The sequence below is a fragment of the Heterocephalus glaber genome, unplaced genomic scaffold, assembly GCF_053883595.1.
Source record: "Heterocephalus glaber isolate CG9 unplaced genomic scaffold, H.glaber_assembly_v1.0 deba00001673, whole genome shotgun sequence".
Classification (NCBI taxonomy): Eukaryota; Metazoa; Chordata; class Mammalia; order Rodentia; family Bathyergidae; genus Heterocephalus; species Heterocephalus glaber.
The window spans coordinates 23,321,627-23,346,215 of NW_028258410.1; the positions used below are offsets into that span (position 1 = coordinate 23,321,627).

The following is a 24,589-nucleotide window of genomic DNA, read 5'->3' on the forward strand; positions in this document are numbered from 1 at the left end:
TCTCATCTGGCCTGTCAAATCTAAAATATTTACTGTCTAGATTTTACAGGAAAAAGTTGCCAACTTTTGTACTAAAGTTCTAATTCAAAACCCATAAGAGTCAGTTAAATATCCTTCTATTTACAGTTCAATTTGTTCCACATATGGGTGTAGCAAATTTTAACAATTTCATATTTGTTAGCATTTTACTTTGAAAAGTTTCAAGCCTATTAAAGGTTAAAAGATGAGAATAATGAACAATGATGTATCTGTTTACCTCAATTCACAAATTGGTAGCATTCTGTCACATTTATTTCATCGCTATGTATGTTATCTATGCACTTTTTTATATATATTAATTGGTACATTTTAGGTATACAATACATTTACATTTATTATTGGGTGTTTGTACCTGAACATGATGTATCTTAGTTCTTATTTTTTTCCCCATTACCTATGCGCCTTTCACCCATCTATGCACTTTTTATTAAAGCATTTGATATAAAACTGTATATGCAAATTCATTACACATATTTGGGGGTGTGTGTATGACTCATTAGCAGAGGTGGTCAATTATGCACCAAATAATCCATGGTCCCCTTTGCATGGTGAAAGTTTGTTTTGTTTTGTTTTTGTACCAGGGATCGAACTCAGGACCTTGCGCTTGTGAGGCAGGCACGGTGCCACTGAGCTAAATCCCCAGCCCTACATGGTGAAAGTTACTCCTGGAAGGCAGCTGTCAGTCAAAGGACCACATATCCCAGACACCTGAGGCCATGTGACGAATCCTCATCAGGGGAAGTGAGTAGAAATGCCAAGTGTCTCTCTGGGCCAGGGCCACTTCCAGGGTTCCTGGAGTGAATAATGTTAAACACATCTTTGGGATTTTCTTGTTACATCAGCTAGTGCTGCCCAAACTAAGGATCCAAGAAATTGCGTGAAATATGACTGAATCAAGATCAATTTGAAGCACACTGGCCTGGTCCTTTGGTCCTTGAAACATTTTCGAACCTTGGAGTCCTTTCCTGAAATGTTTCCTTTAGTCCAAATGGAGTGGCTCTGATTGGATCTGATGCTGTGGGGTGGGTGGAGACTGAGAGCCTCACCATGTGAACCCCCCATTTCCCCACAAAAAGGGGTCCTCAGGCATCTCTCCTGCTGCCTTGGTACCTGTCATTTGACAACCTCTGAGCCAGGTCACTGTCAGGCCTCTGTTTCTTAGAGGAAGAGATGGAGTGGGAGCAGAAGGACTGAGAAAGGTCACAATCAGCCTCCCAGAGCCGGAGCCAGCATCCTGGTCTCCCCCCAGGGCATCTCTGTTCCCTCTATTTCTGAACCCGTCATTGTTTCTTTTTCTGCCAAAGGACTGACTATTCAGGCCACGTCCTGCACCACCCACAAGCACACACGAGAATAGACCCTGGGCATCAGGGGGCATCTGAAGGCTTGGAAATAAGCACTGTCCTGACCTACCAGCCAGACAGGTGCATCCTAGAGCCAGTTATCTCTCCCTCTTTTATTTCTGTTTGCTCCAGAACAGCTAAAACTATGCCCAGCATACAGCAAAATGCTGTTCCTTGCACACAGTAGATGCACACTCCACAGGTGTACTAATAATGATGACAGTTCAGAAGTATGTGGCCAATATCCATTCATGATAAAAACCTTGAAGAAAACAGGTATAAAAGGACTTTATATCAATCTGATAAAAACCACTTATGATACACCCACTGCTAACAACATTTTAAATGGGAAAAAAAACTGAACGCTTCTCCTCTAAAATCAGGAAAACAACAAGGATCACAACTACTATTCAATATAGTACTCAAAACTTTAGCCAGAAAAATCAGGCAAGAGAAAGAAATGAAAAGGATACAAATAGGAAAGCAAAAAGTCACTGTTCTTATTCACAGATGATAGGATTCTTTACATGGAAGACCCAGAAAATTCCACCAGAAGACTTCTAAAGCAAACAGATTTAGCCAAGTGGCAGGATACATAATCAACACACAAAAATCAATAGCATTCTGGTACAACAATAATGAACCCACCTGAGCCAGATGTGGTAGTGCATACCTGTAATCCCAGCACTCAGGAGGCTGAGGCAGGAGGATTGCTGGGAGTTTGAGGCCAGCTTGGGCTAGATAGTGAGTTCAAGTCTGGCCTGAACTACATAGTGAGACCCTGTCTCAAAACTAACAAACAACAAACAAACATACAAACAAAATAATAATAATAATAATAATAAATTAAAAATGAACCCACCAAGAAAGAAATTAGGAAAACAATATCACTCACAATAGCTTCAAAAAAGTTGAATACTCAGGAATAAAAAAGGAAATGAAAGAGCCCTTTAACAAAAACTGCAGTACAATGGAAAAAGAGATGGAAAAGAACATCAGAAAATGGAAAGATATTCCCTGTTTCTGGATAGGTAGAATCAATATTGTCAAGATGGCCATATTACCAAAACTTATATAGAGATTTAATGCAATCCCAATCAGAATACCAACAGCATTCCTCATAGAACTAGAAGAAAGAATCTTAAAGTTCTTATGGATCCAGAAGAGTCCCAGAATAGCAAAAGCAATCCTGGGCAACAAGAACAAAGCAAGAGGTATCACAATCGCAGATATCAAGTTATATTACAAAGCTACAGTGATTAAAAAAACCCCAGCATGGTACTAGCACAAAAACAGACATCTGGATCAATAGAACAGAATAGAACATGCAGAAACAACTTCAGACACATTCAGCCATCTGATGTTTGACAAAGGGGCCAAAACTACTCTAAAGGAAAGACAGCCTCTTTAACAAACATTGCTAGGAAAACTGGCCATCCATAACAGCATCCATAGTTAGCACCACCTACTAACTAAATCAAAATGGACCAAAGCTCTAAATGTTAAAACCCAATCTGTTGGATGATAAAATAGGTAAAACTCTTGAAGACATAGGCATAGGCAAGGACTTTCTAAACAGAACCCCAATGGCACAAGAAGTAGCATCAAGAGTCAGTACATGGGATCATATCAAATTAAAAACTTCTGCACAGCAAACAGCTAACAGAATGAAGGGGAAATTCTTAACAGAATGAGAAAAAATTTTGCCAACTACTCCTCTGACAGAAGACTAATATCCTAGTCGGGGATTTAGCTCAGTGGCTTCACCACCTGCTGCACAAGCGCAAGAACCTGAGTTCGATCCCCGGTATCAAAAAAAAAAAAAAAGAAGAAGAAGAAGACTAATATCTAGAATATATAAAGAACTCTAGAAAAAAACCCCAGACCCCCCCCCCCCAATAAAAGATCCAATCAAGAAACAGGCAACAGGAATGAATAGACACTTAAGAAATGGCCAATAGATGTATGAAAAAATGTTCAGCACCTCTGGCCATTAAAGAAATGCAAATTAAAACAACACTGAGATTCCGTCTTACTCCAGAGAGAATGGCTGTCATCAAGAAATCAAATAGTAACAAATGCTGGCACGGCTGTGGGGGCAGGAGGGACCCTTCTACTTTGTTGGTAAGAAAGTAAACCAGTACAGCCACTGTGAAAACAGTACGCAGAGACCTCAAAACACTAGAAGTAGAAATTCCAATCCAACTATTCCCCTTCTAGTATCTTTCCAGAAGAGTCAAAGACAACATATTGTAGTGATGCATGAATACCCACATTTACAGCAGCATAACTCTTTTTTTCTTTTTTTGTTTTTTTTTTTGGTACCAGGGATCGAACTCGGGACCTTGCGCTTCCAAGGCAGGCACCTGAACCACTGAGCTAAATCCCCGGCCCACAGCAGCATAGCTCTTAATAGCTGTTTCCTCTTATCTGACTTTTACTTTGTGCTATATTTATATTTTGGATTTCTCATAAGAGAAACCATGCAATATTTAAACTCACGTGTCTGATTTACTTCACTTAGCATTATGTTCTCAAGGTGTCCCTCAGGGGACTTTTGCTAAAGAAATGAACAAGTGAACAGTGAATTAATAGATGCAGGAGGCTTCTGGGTAGAAACAGGAAGCATTGTGGGAATCTACCCCTCCTTGTACTAAATGGACAAAGTGAGGCAATAGCTTCCATATTTCGGCTGACCCGGGTGCCCAAAATCACATGTGGAACTGAAAACAAATTATAATCTATTAAAAATTTCTGCAGCAAAAATGTTTGAAAGTCACCCTAGGAGATTCTGATTCATTGGATCTAGAGTAGAACCCCAAAATAGTTTGGTTTAAGAAAGTTTTCTTCTTGGCCAGGTGTAGTTGTATACTCCTGTAATCCCAGCACTTGGGAGGCTGAAGCAGGAGGATCGCCACGAGTCTGAGGCCAGCCTGGACTACATAGTGAGTTCAAGGCCACACTGTGAACTACATAACAAGACCCTGTCTGGTGGGCGGGGGGAGTTTTCCTATGCTGCCAGATTGCCAAGCGTGGTGGCGCAGGCCTGTAACCCCAGAAGTCTGGGAGGCTGAGGCAGGAAGATCACAAATGCGAGCCCAGCCTGGGTAACTTAGCAATTTAGGGAGACCTTGTCTCAAAATAAAAAATAAAAAAGAACAGGGGATGTACCTTAGAATGAAGGTCCTGAATTCAATGCCCAGTACCATAAAAACAAAACGAAAACAAAGTCAGAGATACTGGGATACTGTCCTGATGGAAACTTACTGTCCAGTGGCCAAGTCATACCTTATTTCCCCACTTGTCTTGTCCTGGACACTTGAAGGTGCTGCTATTCCAAGCCATCTCATCCCATCCATTCATCTATCCATCCATCTATCCATCTATCCACCCACCCACTATCCCTTAACCACTCGCCCATCTATCCAGCTACTTGTTCACTTATCACATGCCTCCACATATCTCTCCATCCATCTGCTCGCTCATTCATCCATCTTTCTCCATATCTACCCATCCACCTATCTACTTATTAAGCCAACTACCCACCTATCTACCCACTCATCTTCCCAGTTACTTGTTCATCCATTTGTTCTATCCAATATTTATCTTTCCATATAGTCCATCTATTTTTCACCCACCCATCGTATTCATTCATCAATCTACCTACCTATCTAGCCACCTAACATCTATTCATTCATTCATGTCCCCATTCGCTTAACCATGCAGTTAATCTCCATCAAAGAATATATGGGGCCAGACCTTTAAAACCCCGTAACATAGCAAAAAGAATAAGATGAATACAGACCTTGATTTCAAGGAGATTTGAGGTGCTTATACAAATGAAAACTATCTAAGAACTAAAATAAATCATCAAGGGTAGAAAAATCAGGAATCAGGCTAGCACACAGATGCACCCACGGCACGCTATCCATGTGGTTGGTCAGGGCAGCCCCCAAATAAATATAACACACAAATCATAGTGTATTCCACTGTAGCAGACAGTGCCTAGGAATAATTATTCTTGCTCCCATGTAACACACTGGAGTCATACGTGTCCTGGGGGAACGTTTGACTATCTGGGGCTATAAATTATATATATAGTTGTTGTTGTTGTTGTTTTGAGACAAGTTCTCACTATGTAGCCCAGGCTGGCTTCAAACTCACAGAAATCCCCCTGCCACAGCCCACAGCCCCCTGAGTGCTCGGACTACAGGTGTGTGCCTGGCTTATCTGGGGATTTTGGTTGGCACTGATTGGGAGAGATGTTACTGGCAGGCCAGGGTTGCTGCTTTACACCCTACAATGCACAGGACGAACCGGCCCCCCACCTGGGTCAGCCTTGGCTTTCCCACTTCTTTCCACTAGATACTTGATTTCTAGCTTTCCTTAATCTCCGGAGGGCTGTGTTTAGGAGGTGTCTGGGGGAAACTGACTTTTGAAAAAGTGTTTCATAATTAGTGCAGGTCTGTGATATATAATAACCACATCCATCGTGGGTAATTGGGGCATCTCCATAGTGCACCTGGATCCTGTTTACTTCCTCTTCCCTTCCCTCCTTCCTGTTTTCCCTCATCGCAACCCTTCCCCATTTCCACAAAGACTATCTGCCGTTTCCTATTGTCTATCTTTTATTTTGCTTTTTATTTATACTTTGGGTTCCTCATGTAAAAGAAACCATGTTACACTTAACCTTCTGTGGGAAATATACTTTCTGTTTATAAATAAATAAACTTTGCATTTGTTTATACCCTGCTCCTCCTCTTCCTCCTGCCACTTCAGATCCAGACATTTACATGCCAACATGAGACAGCCACTTTAGGTCCTGGATGGGTCAATTGGAGGCTCAAATGCTAACACAATGAAGATTGCAGAGAGAAAGGGCAGAGCCTGGGCCTGGCCACACTGGTGACAGCTGTTGAAGGTCTATTTATGAAATCTCTCCTAGAGGCTTTCATCCCACAAATGTATAGGGATCCTTTCCTCTGTGCCAGTCACCATGAGATCTTTTCAAACAAAGTCCAGAGAAGCCACCAATGTCCCTGACCTCATGACATTTATGGTCTGGTGAGGTGACCATCACCAAAATTCACACTGACAACTATCTGATCAGAGCGATGATGAGAACTACAAAGCAGAACTGACTCCAGGGGAAGATCAAGTCTACCCAGTATGGCCACATGTGAACAAGAAGTCAATGTTACCGAGGATCTGCTTTGGACCATCCTCTAACTCAGCAACTCTGCTGGAGTAACCTTAGCAGACGGTTACTGTTATCCCCAGGAGAGGTTTTGCTTTTTCCTGAGACCACTTTTAGCAGAAAGAACCTCTCAGCAGAATCTCCTTCTTCATTGTACAGATGAACATTGGAGGTTCAGAGAGTGCTACTGACTTTCAAGTCTACAAGGCTCAAGAAAAGGAAGAAAAGGTGGATCCAGGATGGTAACTCGGTAGAGTCACATAGCCACAATCACACACAAACACACATGCTGCAGCAGTCGCCCCACTGTCCCGAGACAAAGGTGCTCTTTTTGCACTGATAGATGCTGTGAATCTGGCCACTGGAGCCTTCCTTTCTGCCATATCTCTAGCCAGGCCAAGAGGGCCAACAGTTGCCTGTGTCAGATCCCATGTCAGATGATTTTTTTCCAGTAATCCTGAGCTTCAATTTTTTCTTCTGTCCTTGGAGATAACAATCTTATTTCATTGTGAAAATTAAATGATGTGATAGGTACAGAGCATCCATCCAACCATCCATCCAACCATCCAATCATCTGTCCATCCATCCAGTGACCGGTCTGTGGTGAGCTGCCTAAGTGGTGGGCACTGCACGGGGACTGGGGGATAGTCAGGTAACTTCCAGTGTAGGCAGACCTGGGAGACAGCGAGAGACTGTCAGATTATGTTGCAGTTACATCACTCTTTGGGAGGGGCCCTGTGGGGCCTTCTGTTCACCCCTCCTGGCCTAGGCTGATGACCTGGCTCTCCTCCCACAAGCTGATTGCTCTTCCCTTTGGGAGCCAGTGAGTCTTCCTCTGGCCACAGATTCAACCAAATTTTATAATGTAAGCTGAGGAATACCTAGACTTTATGCTGTCTCCTCTATTCCCCTCCCACAGTGAAATTAGCTTCATTTTACAGACAGGGAAATAGATTCAGAGAGAGGAAATGACTCCCCTAAGGTCACATGGCTGATGGATGGGAGGTTGCTTGTTCATTTCATTTGTTGGCTTCTGTTATTTTCACTGTACCACATACTCCTGTCTCGTGGTGGGCAAAATCAATGCCCCAGATTATCAGATCAGTCCCTGATTTCTGTCCTTCACTGGCCATCCATCCCCAGATGATGATGCTATTATGTAATATTTGCAGAGTTCTTACAATGCGGGTGATGTTAAGGCTTTACACTCTTTCCAGAATGACCATAAGAGAAGATTCCATTATTTTGTCTCTACTTCAGAGAAAGCAATGGTGGCACAGAACTGTTCAGTAATATGACTAACATCACACAACTAGAACTGAGATGTTCTGCATTCCAGAGGCCAAATTCTGTGTGTGTGATCTAAATATGTTCATAAAATGCACTTAGTTTTTTTTAAAACCCAAAATGTGTCCAAAAAAAGAAAATTGAACATTCTCTTGGATCTCCCTCTCAGAAACCAAACTGTCTGTCACCAGTTTCTTTGTGTCCTCCCATGGAATTTTCTATGCAAATACAAATGGATGTGTACATACATGTGTCTATATCCGTTTTGTTATCAGAAACTCTACACAAGTCTTCAGCTTGGTGTTTTCACCTACTGCAGCTTGGAGGTTCTTCCCTACCTGCACACAGATGGACCTGTTTTCCTCCAACAATGGCATATCATTCCTCCACAAATTTCCCTGTCCTCTCTCTACTGAGAGGCAATTGGGCTACTTCCAGAATGGGGTTCCCGAAAATGGCAGAGCCCCAGCCCTTCCTGCCAGTGGGTCATAGGACACCCCCAGCAAGAGATCATTCCGTTTCCGATGCCTCTCACTGGGCAGTGTTTTATACCTTTTATCCTTGGATTATCCAGAGCCAATGGAGGTTCAGAGGGACCAAGCTGATTCTCCCTGGGGCTTCACTGCTCCAGTCCTGACCCCAGCTAGACTGAGCCCTGGTTAGATGACCTAGGCCCAGCATGTTCTGGTAGGCCTTGGTTTGCCTGCCGCAAGAGGTTGCTCCATCTGGACCCTCAAATTTTGTGGAATTTTGGAAAGAATCCTGGGCTGCATTTCCAGGAAAGCCTTTTTGCTTATAAAAGAACCAAGGATTGCCCCAGGGCTCCTGCAGTCCCTCCCAGCACTTCCCACACCAAACAGGCTTTGTCCTTGTAGCAGACCTTAGCACAGGGGTCAAATGCCTCCTCCTGGCTTCCAGCCCTTCTAGAGGAGCCTTGGAGGAGGGTCTTTGAGCCCATCAGAAACACGCTGAAGGTGTCCTGTGGCCTTCGAAACATGACCATGGCCCCACCCTGTCCAGTCCCCCTCATCCCCGGCCTGTGTCCCCACTCACCATAAGGACCCTCCACTGGGGCCCCGAGGGGCACGTTCACACTGACCATGGCCAAGCGAGCCCAGCTGGACACCCGGGGGCATGGAGGAGCCGGAGCTCACAGCCAGCAGCAACGGCACCACCAGAAGCCAGTCCACCAGGAAGGCAGTGAGCGAGGCCAGCTGCCACCACCCGGTTATCTTATTGATTCTTCTAATCACCCAAGGTGGGTGGATATGTTAAAGAGTAACCAGTCACTTAGGGAACCTGTGGCTGGGGATTGTCGCTATCGTCATGGTAACCGAGACTTGGCTATATCCGAGGTCCACTCAGGCCCCCGTCCTGCCTTCTGAGGTTAAGGCCACCTGGAGCCAGATGTACATGACATTAGCCCCCCAACTTGAGGAAAGGAACTGAGCAGGAGGGGCTCGGGTGAGAGTCCAAATTGGGTGGAGTTTTATGGCTCTGAAGTATGGGTGTGGCACCAAGCTGGAAAGAGTGGGAAAGCCTAGGGAGGGGTAGAGGAGAAAAAGGGAGGAGTTTACTGAGTACCTATGGATGCTGACTGCTGCCTATAGGCATTGTCACATTTAAATTAAACCTAGAGATGAGGAAATTGGGGCACAAAGAGGAATGGCTTGCATGGAGCATCACAGTGGTTACAGAGAGGAGCCAGAATTACAGCACCTGGTCTTTCACATAACAAGTTTATTGTGCACCTACTATATGCTAGGCCCTGTGCTAGACTCCAGTGACAGAGATAAGCAAAGCAGAGGTCATCCTGGCACGCTTGGAACGTGTAGACTAACGAAAGAGATGTACCTTAATCAGATCATCAAAGATATTATTATTATGGGGCTGAGGATGTAGCTCAGTGGTAGAGTGCTTGACTAGCATGCACAGCACCTGAGGTGGATCCCTAGCATCACGCCCGTGCGCGCGCATGCACACACACACACACACACACACACACACACAGTGCTATTATTACAAACTGATGGGTCCTGTGAGCAAGGGAGCAGCACAGGTCAGACTCCAGGCCTGTGGTTGCTGGTCCTCCCCCATTCTCAGTGCCACCCGGCTGACACAGCACACCTGCATTAGAGACCTGCGCTTTCTCTTTTGGATCTTACACACCTGTGACCTTGCCTTTTCAGTACCAGCCTGTCTGAGCGTTGGATCTCACAGCACGTTTGGGAATTCTGAAATCAAGGTCCTCGTCACATTCAAGAGAGCTCAAATGAGAGCAGTAGAACAAATTTGGAAGTCAGAGGAATCAGCCGTAGCTCTGCCATTTTCTTGGTGTGGAGTTCGGTACATTTCTTTATAATATAATCCCTCCTCCTGGGTTGTTCCACCTCTACAACAGTTACTGGATAGATCCCTCTCTGCTCACCCTCTTTTTCCAGGGCACTTGCACAACCACCTCTGGTCCCGAGTGATGGACAGGCACAGGCTGTTTCCAAGTTTCCAGTCCTTTGCTCTTGGTTCTCCCTCCTGTGGCCTCTTCCTGACCTCCATTTACTTCCTCTCCAGTTTAAAGCCCCCAGTCCATGCTTTTAGTCCCTTTCTTGCTTCTCTCTCGGTTCCTTTGCTGACAAAATCCCAAGCTGGGATGAACCAAAGTATTTTACTTTCTTCATGTCTGCACCCAGGCAGCCAATCAGCATGAGACAGAAACAACAATCACTTAGAGGGACTCCTGGGACCACCATAAACTCCTGCTCACCAGCTTCCAACTGCCCAAAACTGCCACCCTCAGTTTCCCTGCTCCTTGTCCTCTTAGTCTCTATCCAATCTCATCTACCCCATAATCTTTTCTCTCCTTGAACCTCTTCCTCTCTCATCCTCAGTCGGATAAGACTTCCCCTTCCTGGGGCCAGGGATTTAGCTGAGTGGCACGGCGCCAGCCTTGAAAATGCAAGGTCCTGAGTTTGATCCCAGGTACCAAAAAGTAAAAAAAAATAAATAAATAAAAACTTCCCCTTCCTCACAGAGAAAGCCAGGAGCCTAAAACTGAGCAAGCCAGTGAGTGTAGGTATGAAAGTCTTCAAAAAGTTGAACACCTTACAGAGTTTGAATGTTATTGTTAGTGAGTTTGCTGCTGTTGTGCCTTTTTGCGGTGCTGGGGATGGAACACAGGGCCTTGTAAATGCTAGGCAAAAACGCTACCCCCTACAGCCTTGGCCCTCAAGTGTTACTGACAGAGAAAAGAAACAGCGCTCTTGCAGTGAAAGTTCCCCTTTCCCTGGAACAGCAGTGTCACAAATGCAGGTACCAATTTTAACCCCCTCGTTCCAAATCCTCACCCCTCCAACTCTGAGTGTCCGAGGGCAGCACAAACAAGCACAACTTGCTTATTTGCCCCTTTGGCTGCAGCTCTTCTCAGAGTCTGTATCAGAAATGGCCAGCCTGGAATTCATTCCCACCCTACAAAGGCATTTTTTGCTGACTTGTCTCTCCCTTTGCACAATCCCCAAGTGCTTCTCTTCTTAACTGAGAGGTGGGAGAGTGAGAAGTTAAGGGCTGTTTGTTGGTTTGTTTTTCAGGACAGTCTCATGTACTTCAGGCTGGCCTTGAACTCAAGGTGATCCTCTTGCCTCAGCCTCCTGAGTGCTGGGTCTACAGGAGTGTGCACCACAACACACCTCACACGGAGGTTCTTGAGCCTCAGTTTTTACATCTATAAAATGGGGATGAGAACAGTACTTATCACTTAAAGTACTGCTTAGAAAGATTAGGAGTGTGGAGTGCTCCCACACTAACTGAGCAGCTAAAGATGCCAGTTGTCATTCTCATTATCTCAGGCCCTCGGAACATACGAAGGCCAACATGGGGCTGAAACAGCACAAGTGTTGGGGGACGATGAAGGGGAATTCGAATTCCTGCCTCCTCCTTACTATCCATGTGACTTTATAGGGCCACTCCATCCGAGAGCTTGGTATCACTTATATTTCCAGAACATTTGGGGAAATCGACATAGAATTGGCAAGCCCTCTCGGCCCCCCAAATAAGGGAATTAATAAATTTTTAAAATCCAACATTTGCTATCACCATTGTTTTATAAAAGGAAAGACCCTGACCCCTGCTCCCCCGTAGGAAGGGTATCTGCAAATAATGAACTTGCAACAGTATCCTCGGTCCCCTTGTTTATTTCCAGACTTTAGGAATTAGTACTCATCCCAAGCCCCATTTTTCTCTTCTGCAACGTGGAGTAATAACATGCAAATGCACCCGCACAGGAATCTAGCCTTTGCATAGCAGGGCCGGCCTGTTAGTCCCCCTCTGCTGTTCAGGTGACATGGTTTACCCTCCCCTCCCCACCCAACCCTCTGCCCTTGTCTTCTGACCCTCCTGGGAGCTGAGAGAAGAAGGGACCAGAAAGAGTCACTGTGTCCAATCTCGAAGGACTTTATTGGTGTTGACAGGGAGCACAGGTCACAGCCTGAAGGAGTGGGAGAGATCAGGAGTGGACACAACTCACTTCGCTTAGGATGACTGGGGTGACTCTGCAGAAATGGCCTGTTTTTCATCTTTGATCGGAGCTCTCTCCTGCCAGGCAGGGAGTGGGCCCCAGCTGGAGGGCAAGGTCTGAGGGAGGAGATTTTACTATCTCTGGAGACAAAAGGACTTTTGTGTGTTATGATCTCTGGGTGGGATGGGGCCAGGAGAGAGGAAAGGGTTTATTGGAATGAGGAGATTGTATGGGAGAAAAAGAGGGAATCAGGGACTAGGAGACTGAGGTAGAAGCAGACAGGGGGACAGAGTAGACCGGAAGGCACTGGAAAAGGCAGAGTGATCCAGAAATTGCATAGGACAAGCGGAGAAAGAGACAGCACCCTCAGGTCAACTTTGGCTTTAGATTCTCAGTCCTGCAGCTCGGAGAGGTGTCAGGGGCCTGAAGGAAATGCGAGGGTCCATGGTCTCATGGGCTGGACCCTGTGTTTGGTCCAGGAACACACAATATTTGTCGAAGCAGAGTAGCCACAAGCTGACCTCAGTGTTTTCTAAAACCTTGGCACTGAAAAGTGTCCAATTCAGGGAGGGAACCACAAGCCCTCAAAGGCTGCCTGGGTTGGCTGGCAATGGATGAGTGAAGGTGGATTTCAGTGGAAAGACTGTTTAACAGATGACTTTCGTTGGATGGAAAATTGGGTTTGAAGGCTAAGAGTCACAAAACCAAGCTGCCAGCACTGATCCATGTAGCCTGACTCTCAGAGAATCAAACTAATTAAAGATGCAGGTCTTTCTAACAGAGCCACATAAAAGAAAGATGTAACTAAGGAAAGAGGGCAGGCAGGGAAGTCCCTGCCTTCTGACACACGCAGGACATATAGAAAAGGGAATGTAGGAGGGAAAACTGCATCGGTGCGGTAAGGCTGACTCCTCTCTGAAAAACATTTACTCCTTGATGCTATCTATCACTGGGGAGGGATTCTTGGAGGCCCAAGCCCAGCTGGGGGTGCCCCCGAGCGCTGGGAGGGTTCAGAGCCACTGGAGCCCGTTGGAGTTGAGCCCAGGGAAGCACATGTTGCTTTTGCAGTTGCCTCCGTAGCTGAGGGGACAGGCGGAGCAAGGGGCCCCCATCTTGTAGGGTGCCTCACCCATCCAGTTGCCCCTGGAAAAGAAAAGGTCCCAGGGAAGCAGGGTTAGGAGACAGCAAAGGATTATTTCCAGATCTCAGCACTGCGGTCCACTGGCTGTGTCACCCTGGGCAGGTCACATCTGTAAGCTTTGGTTTCTTCCTCTGCAAAAGCAACAGAAGGCTCCGCGCCCTTCACAGGGACACAGTGAACTGGAGACGAAGCCGAGTATGGCTAGGCACTGTACTGTACGGCACCTGGAAAATCCTTTTCCCAGTTCTCCATTTCCCCTGGAGGACACAGATCTGAGCTCTGATCCTAGATGCTGGTCCTGAGTTCTGATCCCCATGACAAGCAAAGCCATTTCCTTCCTTTTTCTTTTCTCTTTTCCCCAGTACTCAGGATGGAACCCAGGCCTTGCATATGCCAGGCAAGCACTGTACCACTGAACTATGTCCCCAACCTGCCACCCCGTTTCTTGAAAATCGATTTTATCCTCTGAATGAAATAAATAAATGAGGGTTGGGGATTTAACTCAGTGGCATTCTGTCTCCCTTGCAAGAACAAGGTCTTGCCTTTGATCCTCGGTACCAAAAATAAATAAATAAATAAAATAGTACCTCTGAAAATTATATGAAATGACCTAAAACATCTTGTAATTTATGTGTGCTGTGCAAAAGAGACCATACTTCAATGGTGCAGACCAGCCCATCAGGCCTCATAGCCACTGCTGCTATCAGCATCCTCAGGACTTTATCTGAAACCAACCTACCTGGTCTGGAATCAATCCTCCCCAGAAGACCCCCACCTTTTGGGAAAGGAGGGATGGAGAGTTATTGTTTCATGGCTACAGAGTTTCTCTGTGGGCTGATGAAAAAGTTTTGGAAATGATGGCCATGGTTGCACAACATTGTGATTGTAATTAAGAGGTGTATACCTAAAGTGGTTAAAATGGCATATTTTATTATAATTTTAAAATAGTAATAATGTAATATAACCCACTGGTGGGTTGCGTAGCATGTGAATTATATCTAGTTTTGTTGTTGTTTTTGAGACAGGTTCTTGCTGTGTAGTTCAGGGTGGCCTTGAATTCACTGTGTAGCGATCCTCCTGCCTCAGCTTCCTGAATGCTGGGATTATAGGCATGTGCCACCATATTGCATGTGAATTATATTTTTTTTAAGGTTGTACTGGGAATTGAACTTAGGACCTTTATACCAAACTACATCTCCAGTCCTTTATATATGTTTTAACATTTGGAGTCAGGGTCTCACCAAGTTGCTGAGTTGCCCAGACTGAGCTCAAATTTGCCACCCTTCTCCCTTAGCCTCCCCGAGGGCTGGAATTACAGGCCTGCTCCACCATGCCCAGTTTGCAAACTTTTTATGTAAAGGGCCAGATAGTAAATATTTTAGACTTTGCTGGCCCGATTGTGTCTATGACATGAAAGCAGCTGTAGAGAACATGTGAAGGAATGGTGTGGCTGTATTTCAATAAAACTTTATTAAAAAACAGGCCACAGACCACAGTTGACCATGGGGCAGAGTTTGCAGACTGGCTTAGAGAGCCCCATCAACAGCTTTAGGTCAGACATTCAGCCTGTCCTGGTACCGCAGGGGTCCAACTTACACATCTTACCTTCCCCCGCTTGCTTCTCCACCTCTCCCTATGCAGATTCATTCTCTGTCCTTCTTCCTCAAGGCCTAAAAATCATCCCCCAGATTTTGCTTGAGCCTGCCTCAGTCTTACTACTGGCCTGCAGTATGGGCATCTTTACAAGTCTCAAAGCCTGTTTCTCACACCACAGATATTGACTCCTTGAGATTCGAACTGGAATCTTTTCCCCTCCAAACAAAAGTGATTACTGAATAACCTTGAGCAAAGTCAGCCCAAATTCTCAGAAAAGTGTGTACTTCTGGTTCTCTAACATGATGCATTCATTCATCCACCACTGCCACAGCTTGCAGGGATGCAGGATGTGTGCGAGATGCCATCGGTCCACAGTGTTCAAAAGGAGCTCTCAGAAGTTTAGGAGCAGGGAGAGAGGACAATGAAGGAGTGTGTGTGAAATCGAGGTGGTTCTTGTTTTGTTTAACCACTTGGAAAAAAACACCTTTGCTTAAAAAAAAAGAAAAGCATTGAAATCACTGCAATAGAAAGAGGTAGAAATGAATAAGGTAAAAAAAAAAAAAGAAAGAAATGAATAAGGTCTATTTTCATCCTTGAGCGTTCATGGCCTCCACTCATTTAGCACACTCGAACTACGGGTGAGATACTCCGTGAGATACTCCCCACGCACATTACCGTATCTTTTTTTGGTAACATTACCATATCTTAATGGTTTGAGCGGGTAGTATTAACCCTAGCAGAGGAGACTGGGCTTGTAAAGGCAGAATGATTTTCTCAGAGCCCTTAGTGTGCATGTGGTAGAGGTAGAGCACAGAGCTATGTCTGCTCATAACAATAAGAACCAATAAATGCTCCCTATTTATTACGAGCCCAGGGACATTGTCAGACATTGTGGGGGTGACCTCGCTCAACAGTCCCATGAGTACTATTTCACTCCCATTTTGCAAATAAAAGAAACAAACATCAAGAAGTTAAGTAGAAATCACATTTCTTGTTTGGTTTTTTTGAGACAGGGTCTTGCTATGTAGTCTAGGTTGGTTTTGAACTCACTATGTAGCCTAAACTGGCCTTGAATTCGGGCCATCCTCCTACCTCAGCCTCCCAAGTGACGGGATTACAGGCATGCACCACCACGCCTGTCTCTTTCCCTTTTTCTTTACTTCTTTCATTTCTTCAGAGGTAATAAGGTGAAAGTATTTTGTAAATGATCAAGAGCTATGTGAGAGTAAAATGTGGTCATTATTGTTGACTTTGAAATTCTAAACTTCATGCTGACTTAGAAATTGTTCTTATTTTTATGTGAATCTGTAATGTTCACAAATTTGTAGACTGCACCGGACTGGAACTGCCATACTCCTCTCCCCCAGGTTTCCAAGAAACTTGTAAGATGGTGCTGGACCTCCCTCTCGTCAAGCTGACGGGGCAGTTGGGGAGGAGGAGCTGCATGTCCTCAGTCTCTCCCTCCAGTCTGGGATCTCCTTGTCTATGGGAACGAGGTATTCTTGGTTGAATGATTGATTGATTTTATCCATAGTGGGGCATTGAACCCAGGACCTTTTCACTGAGTTACATCCCAACCCTTCTTTTTATTTTTATGAGACAGTTTCACTAAATCACTGAATTGCCCAGGCTGGGTTTGTGATTCTCCTGCCTCAGCCTCCCAGAGTGCTGGGATTACAGGTGTGTGCCACCACACCCAGCTTGGTTATCTATTTCTTGGGACTGGCCCTGCGCTTATGAGTAGAGGCTTGTTTGTCTAACACTGCCTGGCACCGGTGCCCAGGTTTAATTCAGTTGTGAGGCATTTGCAAGCCCTCTCAGCTGGAGGCGCCCAGCTAAACTACATTCTGTGCGCTCCACTTCCTCAGTGATGCCACCTTCCTGCCTTCCTCTGTCCTCTTTCTCCCAATTGACTCTGAATTGGGTAAAGGAAAAAGACTACTAATTGACTCCCTAAAATTACCCAACTCCTCTAACAGGAGATTACTCAGCAGGAGGAAGGAGGGATGTTGTTCTTATCTTTCTTTCCCTGAATTCGAAAGATCCCCCTCCTGCCCCAGCCCCCTCTGCCCTGGCAGGGCACTTACTTCATGGCATAGTTGCAGACCAGGTACACGGCCTGGTACAAGGTCTTTCCCCACACGTTGATGCTGCCGCAGGTGTGGACAGCACAGCCCACCCGGTTGGAGGAGGCCCACACCATCTGAGGAGGCACAGACACAGGGTGGGCTGAGAAGGGGCAGGCAGAGGGGCCCCTGGGGTCAGTGGCCCCTGGGATGGGTTCCAGGAGGGTGGGGTAGGTAAGGTCTTGGGGGGCAGCAGTCTGTCTGAGCTAGAGTCATTTATGTTGTGATACAGTGTTTATTAAGCTTTTTTTTCTCCACTGCAGGCGACAAGGAATAAATACATTTCATATTGTTGCCCAGTGCACACATGCACACATACATGCACGTACACAACTGAAACAGAAGTTTTATAAACTGGGGCTGGAGGATGTTGCTCAGTGGTAGAGCATGTGCTTAGCATGTGTGAGGCCCTGGGTTTCATTTCCAGAACCACACACAAAAAAGTTTTATGAACCAAGCTGGGCATGGTGGTACATGCCTGTAATCCCAGCCCTCAGGAAGCTGAGGCAAGAGGATTGCTGTGAGTCCTCAAAAAGCTAAAGCAGGAGGATCACTGTGAGTTCAAGGCTAGCCTGGACTTCAAAGTGAGACCCTGTCTCAAAAAACAAAACAAAACAAAAGTTTTATGAAGCAATATTTAGCCACACTATGGGTGATACAAGTTAATATTTTCTATACTGTTCTATGTGGGGGTTTTTTGTTTTGTTTTTTGTTTTGGTAGTGGGGATCGAACTTGGGACCTTGCACTTGCAAGGCAGGCGCTGGAACCACTAAGCTAAACCCCCGAACCCTGAGCTAAACCCCCGGCCCTTTTTTTTTCTTTTTCTTAATGACCAGCCTTCCAAAATTTTGTTGTAGCACAGCAAACTTTGGAGTCAGACTTGAACCAGGATCTCAGTGTCTCCTGCTGTGTGACTTTGTTTCTTATGGGACCTGTGCCTTCACTAGTAAAATGGAGATAATAATGTCTCGTGGGAAATTAGGAAGGATATTTGGTTTAGGTGTCACATTTTGTAGAGGATCCCAAATGTAGATTTTTGACATTGTCACCAAATGAGTCATGGAGAGGCAGATTTGGCTAAAAGATGACATTCGTCATACAATGGGAAGTTTGTGTCCTATTGCTCGCAGTAGTAGATTGCATCATAATTTTTGCTCAGTAAGTATTAACATACTCAACACTAGCATTCAAAATATATTACAATTTTTGTAATGTTATAAAATCTTATTTTGGCATTCCTTTTTTTTTTGAGGCAGGGTCTCACTCTAGTTCAGGGTGGCCTTGAACTCACTATATAGCCCAGGTTGGCCCTGAACTCTCGGTGATCCTCCTGCTTCAGCCTCCCGAGTGCTGGGATCATGGGCATATGCCACCACACCTGGCTGGCATTTCTCTTTTCTAAGGTAGTGGAAGCCTTAGAGAGCAGAAAATATCCAACAAAATAAGATAAGATTCACCTCAGTTCAACGTGCACACACCTTTCCAGGAATATGCTTCTTACACAACAGGAAGCCCATAGGGCCTCTACTTTAATTCTCATTTCTGTTCCACTTCCTTCTTCTTGGTTTCAATGTGGTTTTTGTTGTAGTGATTGTTGCTTTTTTGTTTGTTTTGAGACGGAGCCTCACTAAGGTGCCCAGGCTGGCTTTAAATGCCCAATCCCCCTGCCTTAGCCTCCTGAGTGCTGGGATTTCGGGTGTGCACCACCATGCCTGGCTACATTCCTTCCTTCGGAGGTGCCAGGGATTGTTCCGCATGCCCCCAAGCCCTGGCAGAGGAGTACCTGGGTGTAGTGGGAGCAGATGGGGCCATTGCAGTGCCAGGGACAGTGCGGGGTGCATTCGCTTGGGACCGGGAACAAGTAATACTGCTTCTCGTCAGACCAAAGCTTCACAAGATCCACTATGGAGCTGAACCTGGGGAAGTCAGGAACATGGAAGAAGCTGGGGAAAAGTAGAAAAGTAGCTCCGCCACCAACTTGCTCAGTGACCTGGGGTGAATTACTTCACTACCCCTCCCTGGGATTCCTCATCTATGAATGGAGGGTGAGGACAGCAGCGCTCACCTCACAGGTATGTTCTGAAGGCCAGGAGAGCACCATGCGGAGAGCGTGCCCCTGCCTGGCACGACGTAAGTGTGCAGTAGAGCATGTGTGCCTGTCATAGCACGAGGGGGCCACCTCAGGCAGGTGAGCTCTTTGGACCGTCTCTGAGGCCTCTGCCATGGGAGATGGGGGAGGGCGGACACTTGGGGTGTCCACCCAGAAACTCTCTGCAGGCCAAAGAGCCAGCTGCCTGGACCTGAGGGGTTTTTTTCTTTTCTTTCTTTCTTTTTTTCTTTTTTTTTTTTGGTAGAGGGATCGAACTCAGGACCTTGTGCTTTTGAGGCAGGTGTGGTACCACTGAGCTAAATCCCTGGCTCCTGAGGGTTTTTTCAATCAGCCACATTTGACAGAGACACAAATATTCAAAAGGTCCAATAAAGGGTGAAATCTGAGAGAACTCACAGTGGTGATTTACAACTCATGGTTCTCATCTTCGATCCTGACATCGTTTCGCTTTCACTGTGAGCCTCCCAGGGGTGCCTCTGGCCTGGCCAGGAGAGGACACAGGACCTACAGCTGAGTGCATGGGAGGAGCATTCACGGCTCCACCCTGAAAGCGCCCTGGGGCCTGGGTGTCGTCCCCCCCCCCCCCCCAGCCTCCATCCTGTCCTTGAGGTCAAGGCAAGGCAGCAGGGAGGGGAAGGAGGGTGTTGTTCTCATGTCCTTATTTGCCGAAATAAAAATATGTCAGTGGTGTGGCTGTCTTGTAAATGCCTTTTGGAAATTTTACTGGCCTATGAAATCCACAAGTCTGGAAAGATCTGAGCTAGGCCAATTCCCAGTTCTATGGACCGGGACACGAAGGTCCAGTACACGGAACGCACTTCCCCAGGCCACACATCAAACTCAGATGGCCCCACGTCCTGACTCCAGAGTGGGAATGGAGCGAGACGATCTGGCCGGAAGGGCGGCCTCACCATTCTCGGCCTCAGGGTGAGCATCCTTGGGCTCGACGTGCCCATCCACCAGCCTCTGCTCCCAGCTCTGCTCCCCACTGCTCCCGCCCATCCTGCATATGAGTCTTCACGTCGCCCCCACTCCCCAAACAGCCTGGGCATGTGTTTGTTCGTCCTGTTGTCATTTGTCTCTCCTAACTAGGATAGGCCCCCATGGACGGGGAGCTTGCCCACCCTGTTCACCATTGTATTTCACTGCCAAACACAGCACCTGGTTCACAGTGGTGCTCAAGGTGTGTTTGTTGAATGACTGAGTGAAGGAAGGGCCAAGTTCTACTCACCGGCCAGAATAGACAGAGAGGTTCTGGCCCAAGAATTTCATCAGGTGTGAGGGTCCATGGTCCCAGATGCATTGGGTGGCCCAGGCGTTAGCGGACTTGGCCAGCCGCTCATCCCAGACCTGGAGAAAGAAAGGCATGAACTTACTGGGAGGAGGAAGAGACACACTTGTGCCTGGTGCCCTTCTGGACTCTTCAGCAAGCTCACTGACAGGTTAGAAAATGGGGCTCACACAGGACCTGTGCCTTCAAGGTCAAGCACAAGTACACCCCAGAACTGAACCTCCACACCCCTTTTCCCTCTCTGGACCTCATGCTGGAGGCCTTTGGCTCTGAGTGGGGTCCCAGGTGTTTGTCCAAGAGCTCTCAGCAGTCCCTAGAAGTGACTTAGCCCAGGGTGATGTGCAAATGACTGATTTAAAATTTTTATATATTGTACTTTCAAAATGGGTTTATGTCAGCATCAAACATTTTAATTGTGCCAGGCGTGGTGGTGCACACCTGTGATCCCAGCCCTCAGGAGGCGGAGGCAGGAGGATCACCGAGAGTTCAGGGCCAGCCTGGGCTACATAGTGAGTTCAAAGCCAGCCTGAACTACATAATGAGACTGTCTCAAAAAAATTTTCTTTTCAAAATGAAAACACACCAACTCAATATGTAGGCTATCCCAGGGAGGACAAGTGGACAGTCTCTCATCTCTCCCTAGTGCTGTCCCTACTGCTACTCTGTACCCTTCCCCAGGGACAATCACCACGCTTCTTTCATTCACTTGCAGAAGTATCTACATGTGCACATGCTCACATTTAGGGACACCGACATTCTGATGGGTGACAGCATGCCTGAAGCTCTGTTCTGACCTTACTCTCCCCACTCAACAAGATAGGCTATCTCACTGATTATCCTGCATCAGCGCCTGTAAAATATGTTCCTCATCCTTCATGGTTTTATAATTGTCCGGTGTATGAATTCCCCAAGCTTCATAGCTGAAAAAACTGTTCACTAAAAAAAATATATACTAGCTCACTTCCAATGCTGGGATCCTCTAAGATATTGTTTGTTCATTCTGCAAATATTGAACCATATTTCTGGGTGATGAGATGGCAAACAAGCCATGAGTCATTGCCTTCTCGAGCCATGTATCAGGGAACTGGACCTAGGCTTTCTCGGAGGTGAGGGGTGCTTAGTCAGACGCCTGTTCTGTGGGCAAGGGTCAGCTAGTGAGGAAGAAAAGGGGTGCTGAGAAGGGCCCAAACATCCCCCAGGCTCGTCTGACTCCCAGGCTTTTAAAGAGAGCAGAACTAGGGGGTAAACTGAGGGAAGGGGCTTTCTAAAGAAACCATTTGGCCTCCCTGAGCCCTGGGGAGTCAGCTTCCTGTCTGTCCCATGCCACATGCAATTGCTAAATACTGTTTGGGGTGAGGGTTGCACATACACCAGTGGTGCTCAGTAAATGTGTCATTTGTTTGAAAAATGAGGGGCCTTCTATGTGCCAGTCCTTGTGTTAATAAATGAGTCAGTCAATGAACAAATAAATGGCTCTCCCACCTCTGTAGCTGTCCACCATCCTGGCTCCTATCTCCACTCTTCCCCAACTATTACCACCTAGCATTATATTTTAAAGACACAAACACACACACACACACACACACACACACGGTCCCCCAGTTTTTACTATTTTCTGTCATCCTCAAATGAACACCCCTTGGGGAAGGACATGGCCTGGTATACTTGGCAGTAGCCCTGGTGCATGGCTCTGAGCAGGACCTAAATGACACTAGAGATCCCTTGTAACTGTTGAGTAGCATGTACTATCCCGGAGGGGGAGGAATGGAAATCTCATTCTTCAAAGAAATCCTGTGAGCTGGAAGCCTATCTCTCCAGGCTGGTTTGGGACTATTGTCTCAAAACGGGAGGAGCAGTGATAAAGAGCAAGATTCCCTCTTCCTCACCAGGGGTCTGGCTTCCAGGTGGCCAGGGTGAGAGACATCGGCCCTGCCGCTTTGAAGGCCGACATCCTGGCCTTTTCTGCTGTTCAGCTGCGTCTGACCTCAGTCTGAGAGCCCTGGTGCCTGCCCTGCTCCAAACCTGCCTGGCAGCTCTGGGGAAATGAATGGCGAGTGGGTGTGTCCACTAAACCCCTGGGCCAAGAGATGATAACATCGAAAACTCCAGCCATTCACCCCTGCAGCTCCTCAGTTGGAGACAAAATTCTTGGGCCAGGTGCTGTGTTGGTTAAAGCCAAAACTTTCCCTGTGGGCAGACCTGGAATCCTGGCTGGGTGGCCTTGGACAAATTGATTCTCTGAGCTCAATTTTTGCAGTGCAGAAGCTTTTTTTTATTTTGGTACCGGGGATTGAACTCGGGTCCTTGTGCTTGTGCAGCAGGCGGAGAAACCACTGAGCTAAATCCCCAGCCCCAACTGGGCTCAATTTTTAAATTTGGAAAATGGAGATGAAATATCCTCTTGAAGGAAAAGAGTGATGTGTAGTCCCTGGCACCAAAAGTGCTCCATAAATAGTATGCTTATGCCCAGATTCACTGGGGAATCTGTGCAATTGTCTCAGTTTCCTAGCCTGGGAAATGGGCATACAAATTCCTGCCCGCTGCACAGGTCCCACAAACTGAGAGACTGGCTAGTGGGGCCAGCCTGGCGGATGGACAAGCTCTTCCACACCAGTCACTCCAGCCCACAATGAGTGGGCTGGCATTAGCTGGAAGGGGCACTGGGATGGGCATGGGGACTTACCATGTACTCCATGTTGGCAGCAGGTGGATACACGGTGGCCCGAATGTAATTGTGATAATCCAATATGGCGTTCATGTCCCAGGCAGAGATGTGCCGCTTCCTGAGGTAATGGGGCACCCCTAAGGCACTCAGGGGTTGCACAGCTGTTCTCCCTGGCTGGGCCAGGGCTAAGGTAGCATTGGGCATTATCAAGGCATCCACTGTCTGACCTGCCCAGAGGAGCAGGCCTGCCAGGCCCACGGTACTGAGCAGCAGGGGCATAACTGGCTGGGAGTCACAGTCTTCCCGGTACAGTCGGAGCCGGCAGCCTGGAAGGGGCGAACGTGAGAGCACCAAGCCCTGAGTGTCCTCCTCTGGCAATGCCAGCCCCGAGGATGCTCCCGGGAACTTGGCAAAGCTCCTGACCCAGCCGTGGTCTGGGTACCAGTACTCCTTCCTCCCCACCCAGTGGACTCAGTGGGTTGGGCAGTGAGAAGAAATGCCCAGACAGTGGCTGATCCAGCCCAGGCCCCGGGGTGAGATGCTGCCACAACTTCAAAGCCAGGGCCCTGTCCCACCCACCAGGAGGATGGCCAGCAAGACATGCTCTTCCCGGCCTGCCCCAGGGGTACAGTGGACGCCCACAGCATATCCCGGGCCCTCTGGTCCTGAGGCCTGCAACTTCAGGATCGAGAGTGAGACACAAAACCAGGTGGCTGAGGATGACAGAGGCAAAGAAGAGGACACTGAAAATCAGAAAAAGGTAATGGGAGTAACCCAAGGTTGACAGAAAAAGAGACACAGAGAAAAGAATGAAAGAGAAGTAGGAAAAGAGGGGGAAGAATGGACGATGGGGGGAAAATATAAAGACAGCATGGGAGGGGAGGGAGAGAGTGAAGCAGACAGAGACAGAGGAGAAAACAGAAGAGAGGAGGAGGAAGAACACAGGCAGAGAGAGGCCTGGGAGAGCAGGCAGCAGGCTCCCTGGGGGTTCGTACCCAGCTCGTGCAGCACTGTCGGGCGGCAGGAGGTGGCAAGAGGTAGGGGACCTCTGCAGACACCCTGGCTGCCTGGCTGCGTGGTGACTTTATCAGCCCCCCAGGAGCTGATGACATCTGACATCCCCAACCCCAAAGCCCCCTCCCCTTCCAGCAGAGCCAAACTTGGACTGGAAGGGACATTCCGCCTGCTGATTTATGGGATTTCTCTCCCCCTCCCTCATCCCTGCTGTTCCAGCTGCCACTTATATGCAGGGCTGGGGCTAAGCTGCTGTTTAGGGCAGGAAACCC

The 24,589-nt window shown here is 47.0% G+C and overlaps 2 protein-coding genes and 1 long non-coding RNA gene across 7 annotated transcripts in view; 1 reads left to right on the forward strand and 2 right to left on the reverse strand.

Annotated features, from left to right (window-relative positions):
* Positions 1-9,067, reverse strand: part of Hnf4a (hepatocyte nuclear factor 4 alpha) — a 61,430-nt gene extending 52,363 nt beyond the window's left edge. Inside the window, exon 1 of one of the 2 annotated variants that reach the window (XM_087197857.1) lies at positions 8,920-9,067. In XM_087197857.1, the coding sequence (XP_087053983.1) occupies positions 8,920-8,968 (49 nt within the window). In that variant the 5' untranslated portion in view covers positions 8,969-9,067. The remainder of the gene's footprint in view (positions 1-8,919) is intronic. The other variant, XM_087197856.1, reaches the window with a different exon arrangement.
* The window catches only part of LOC101711097 (uncharacterized), a 43,336-nt gene extending 23,393 nt beyond the window's left edge, over positions 1-19,943 (forward strand). The window contains exons 2-4 of one of the 4 annotated variants that reach the window (XR_015446100.1): positions 621-780; positions 16,478-19,309; positions 19,592-19,943. This is a non-coding gene — a long non-coding RNA (uncharacterized LOC101711097). The other 3 variants (XR_015446102.1, XR_001184294.3, XR_002387161.2) reach the window with 3 other exon arrangements.
* On the reverse strand, positions 12,291-23,601 carry R3hdml (R3H domain containing like). The gene is made up of 5 exons (XM_004858191.3): positions 23,322-23,601; positions 20,579-20,697; positions 19,021-19,153; positions 17,198-17,313; positions 12,291-13,516 (listed from the first exon to the last, which is right to left on the reverse strand). The coding sequence occupies exons 1-5, from the start codon at positions 23,580-23,582 to the stop codon at positions 13,384-13,386; spliced, it is 762 nt and encodes a 253-aa protein (XP_004858248.2). The 5' UTR covers positions 23,583-23,601; the 3' UTR covers positions 12,291-13,383.
* Positions 23,602-24,589: the final 988 nt, after the last annotated feature.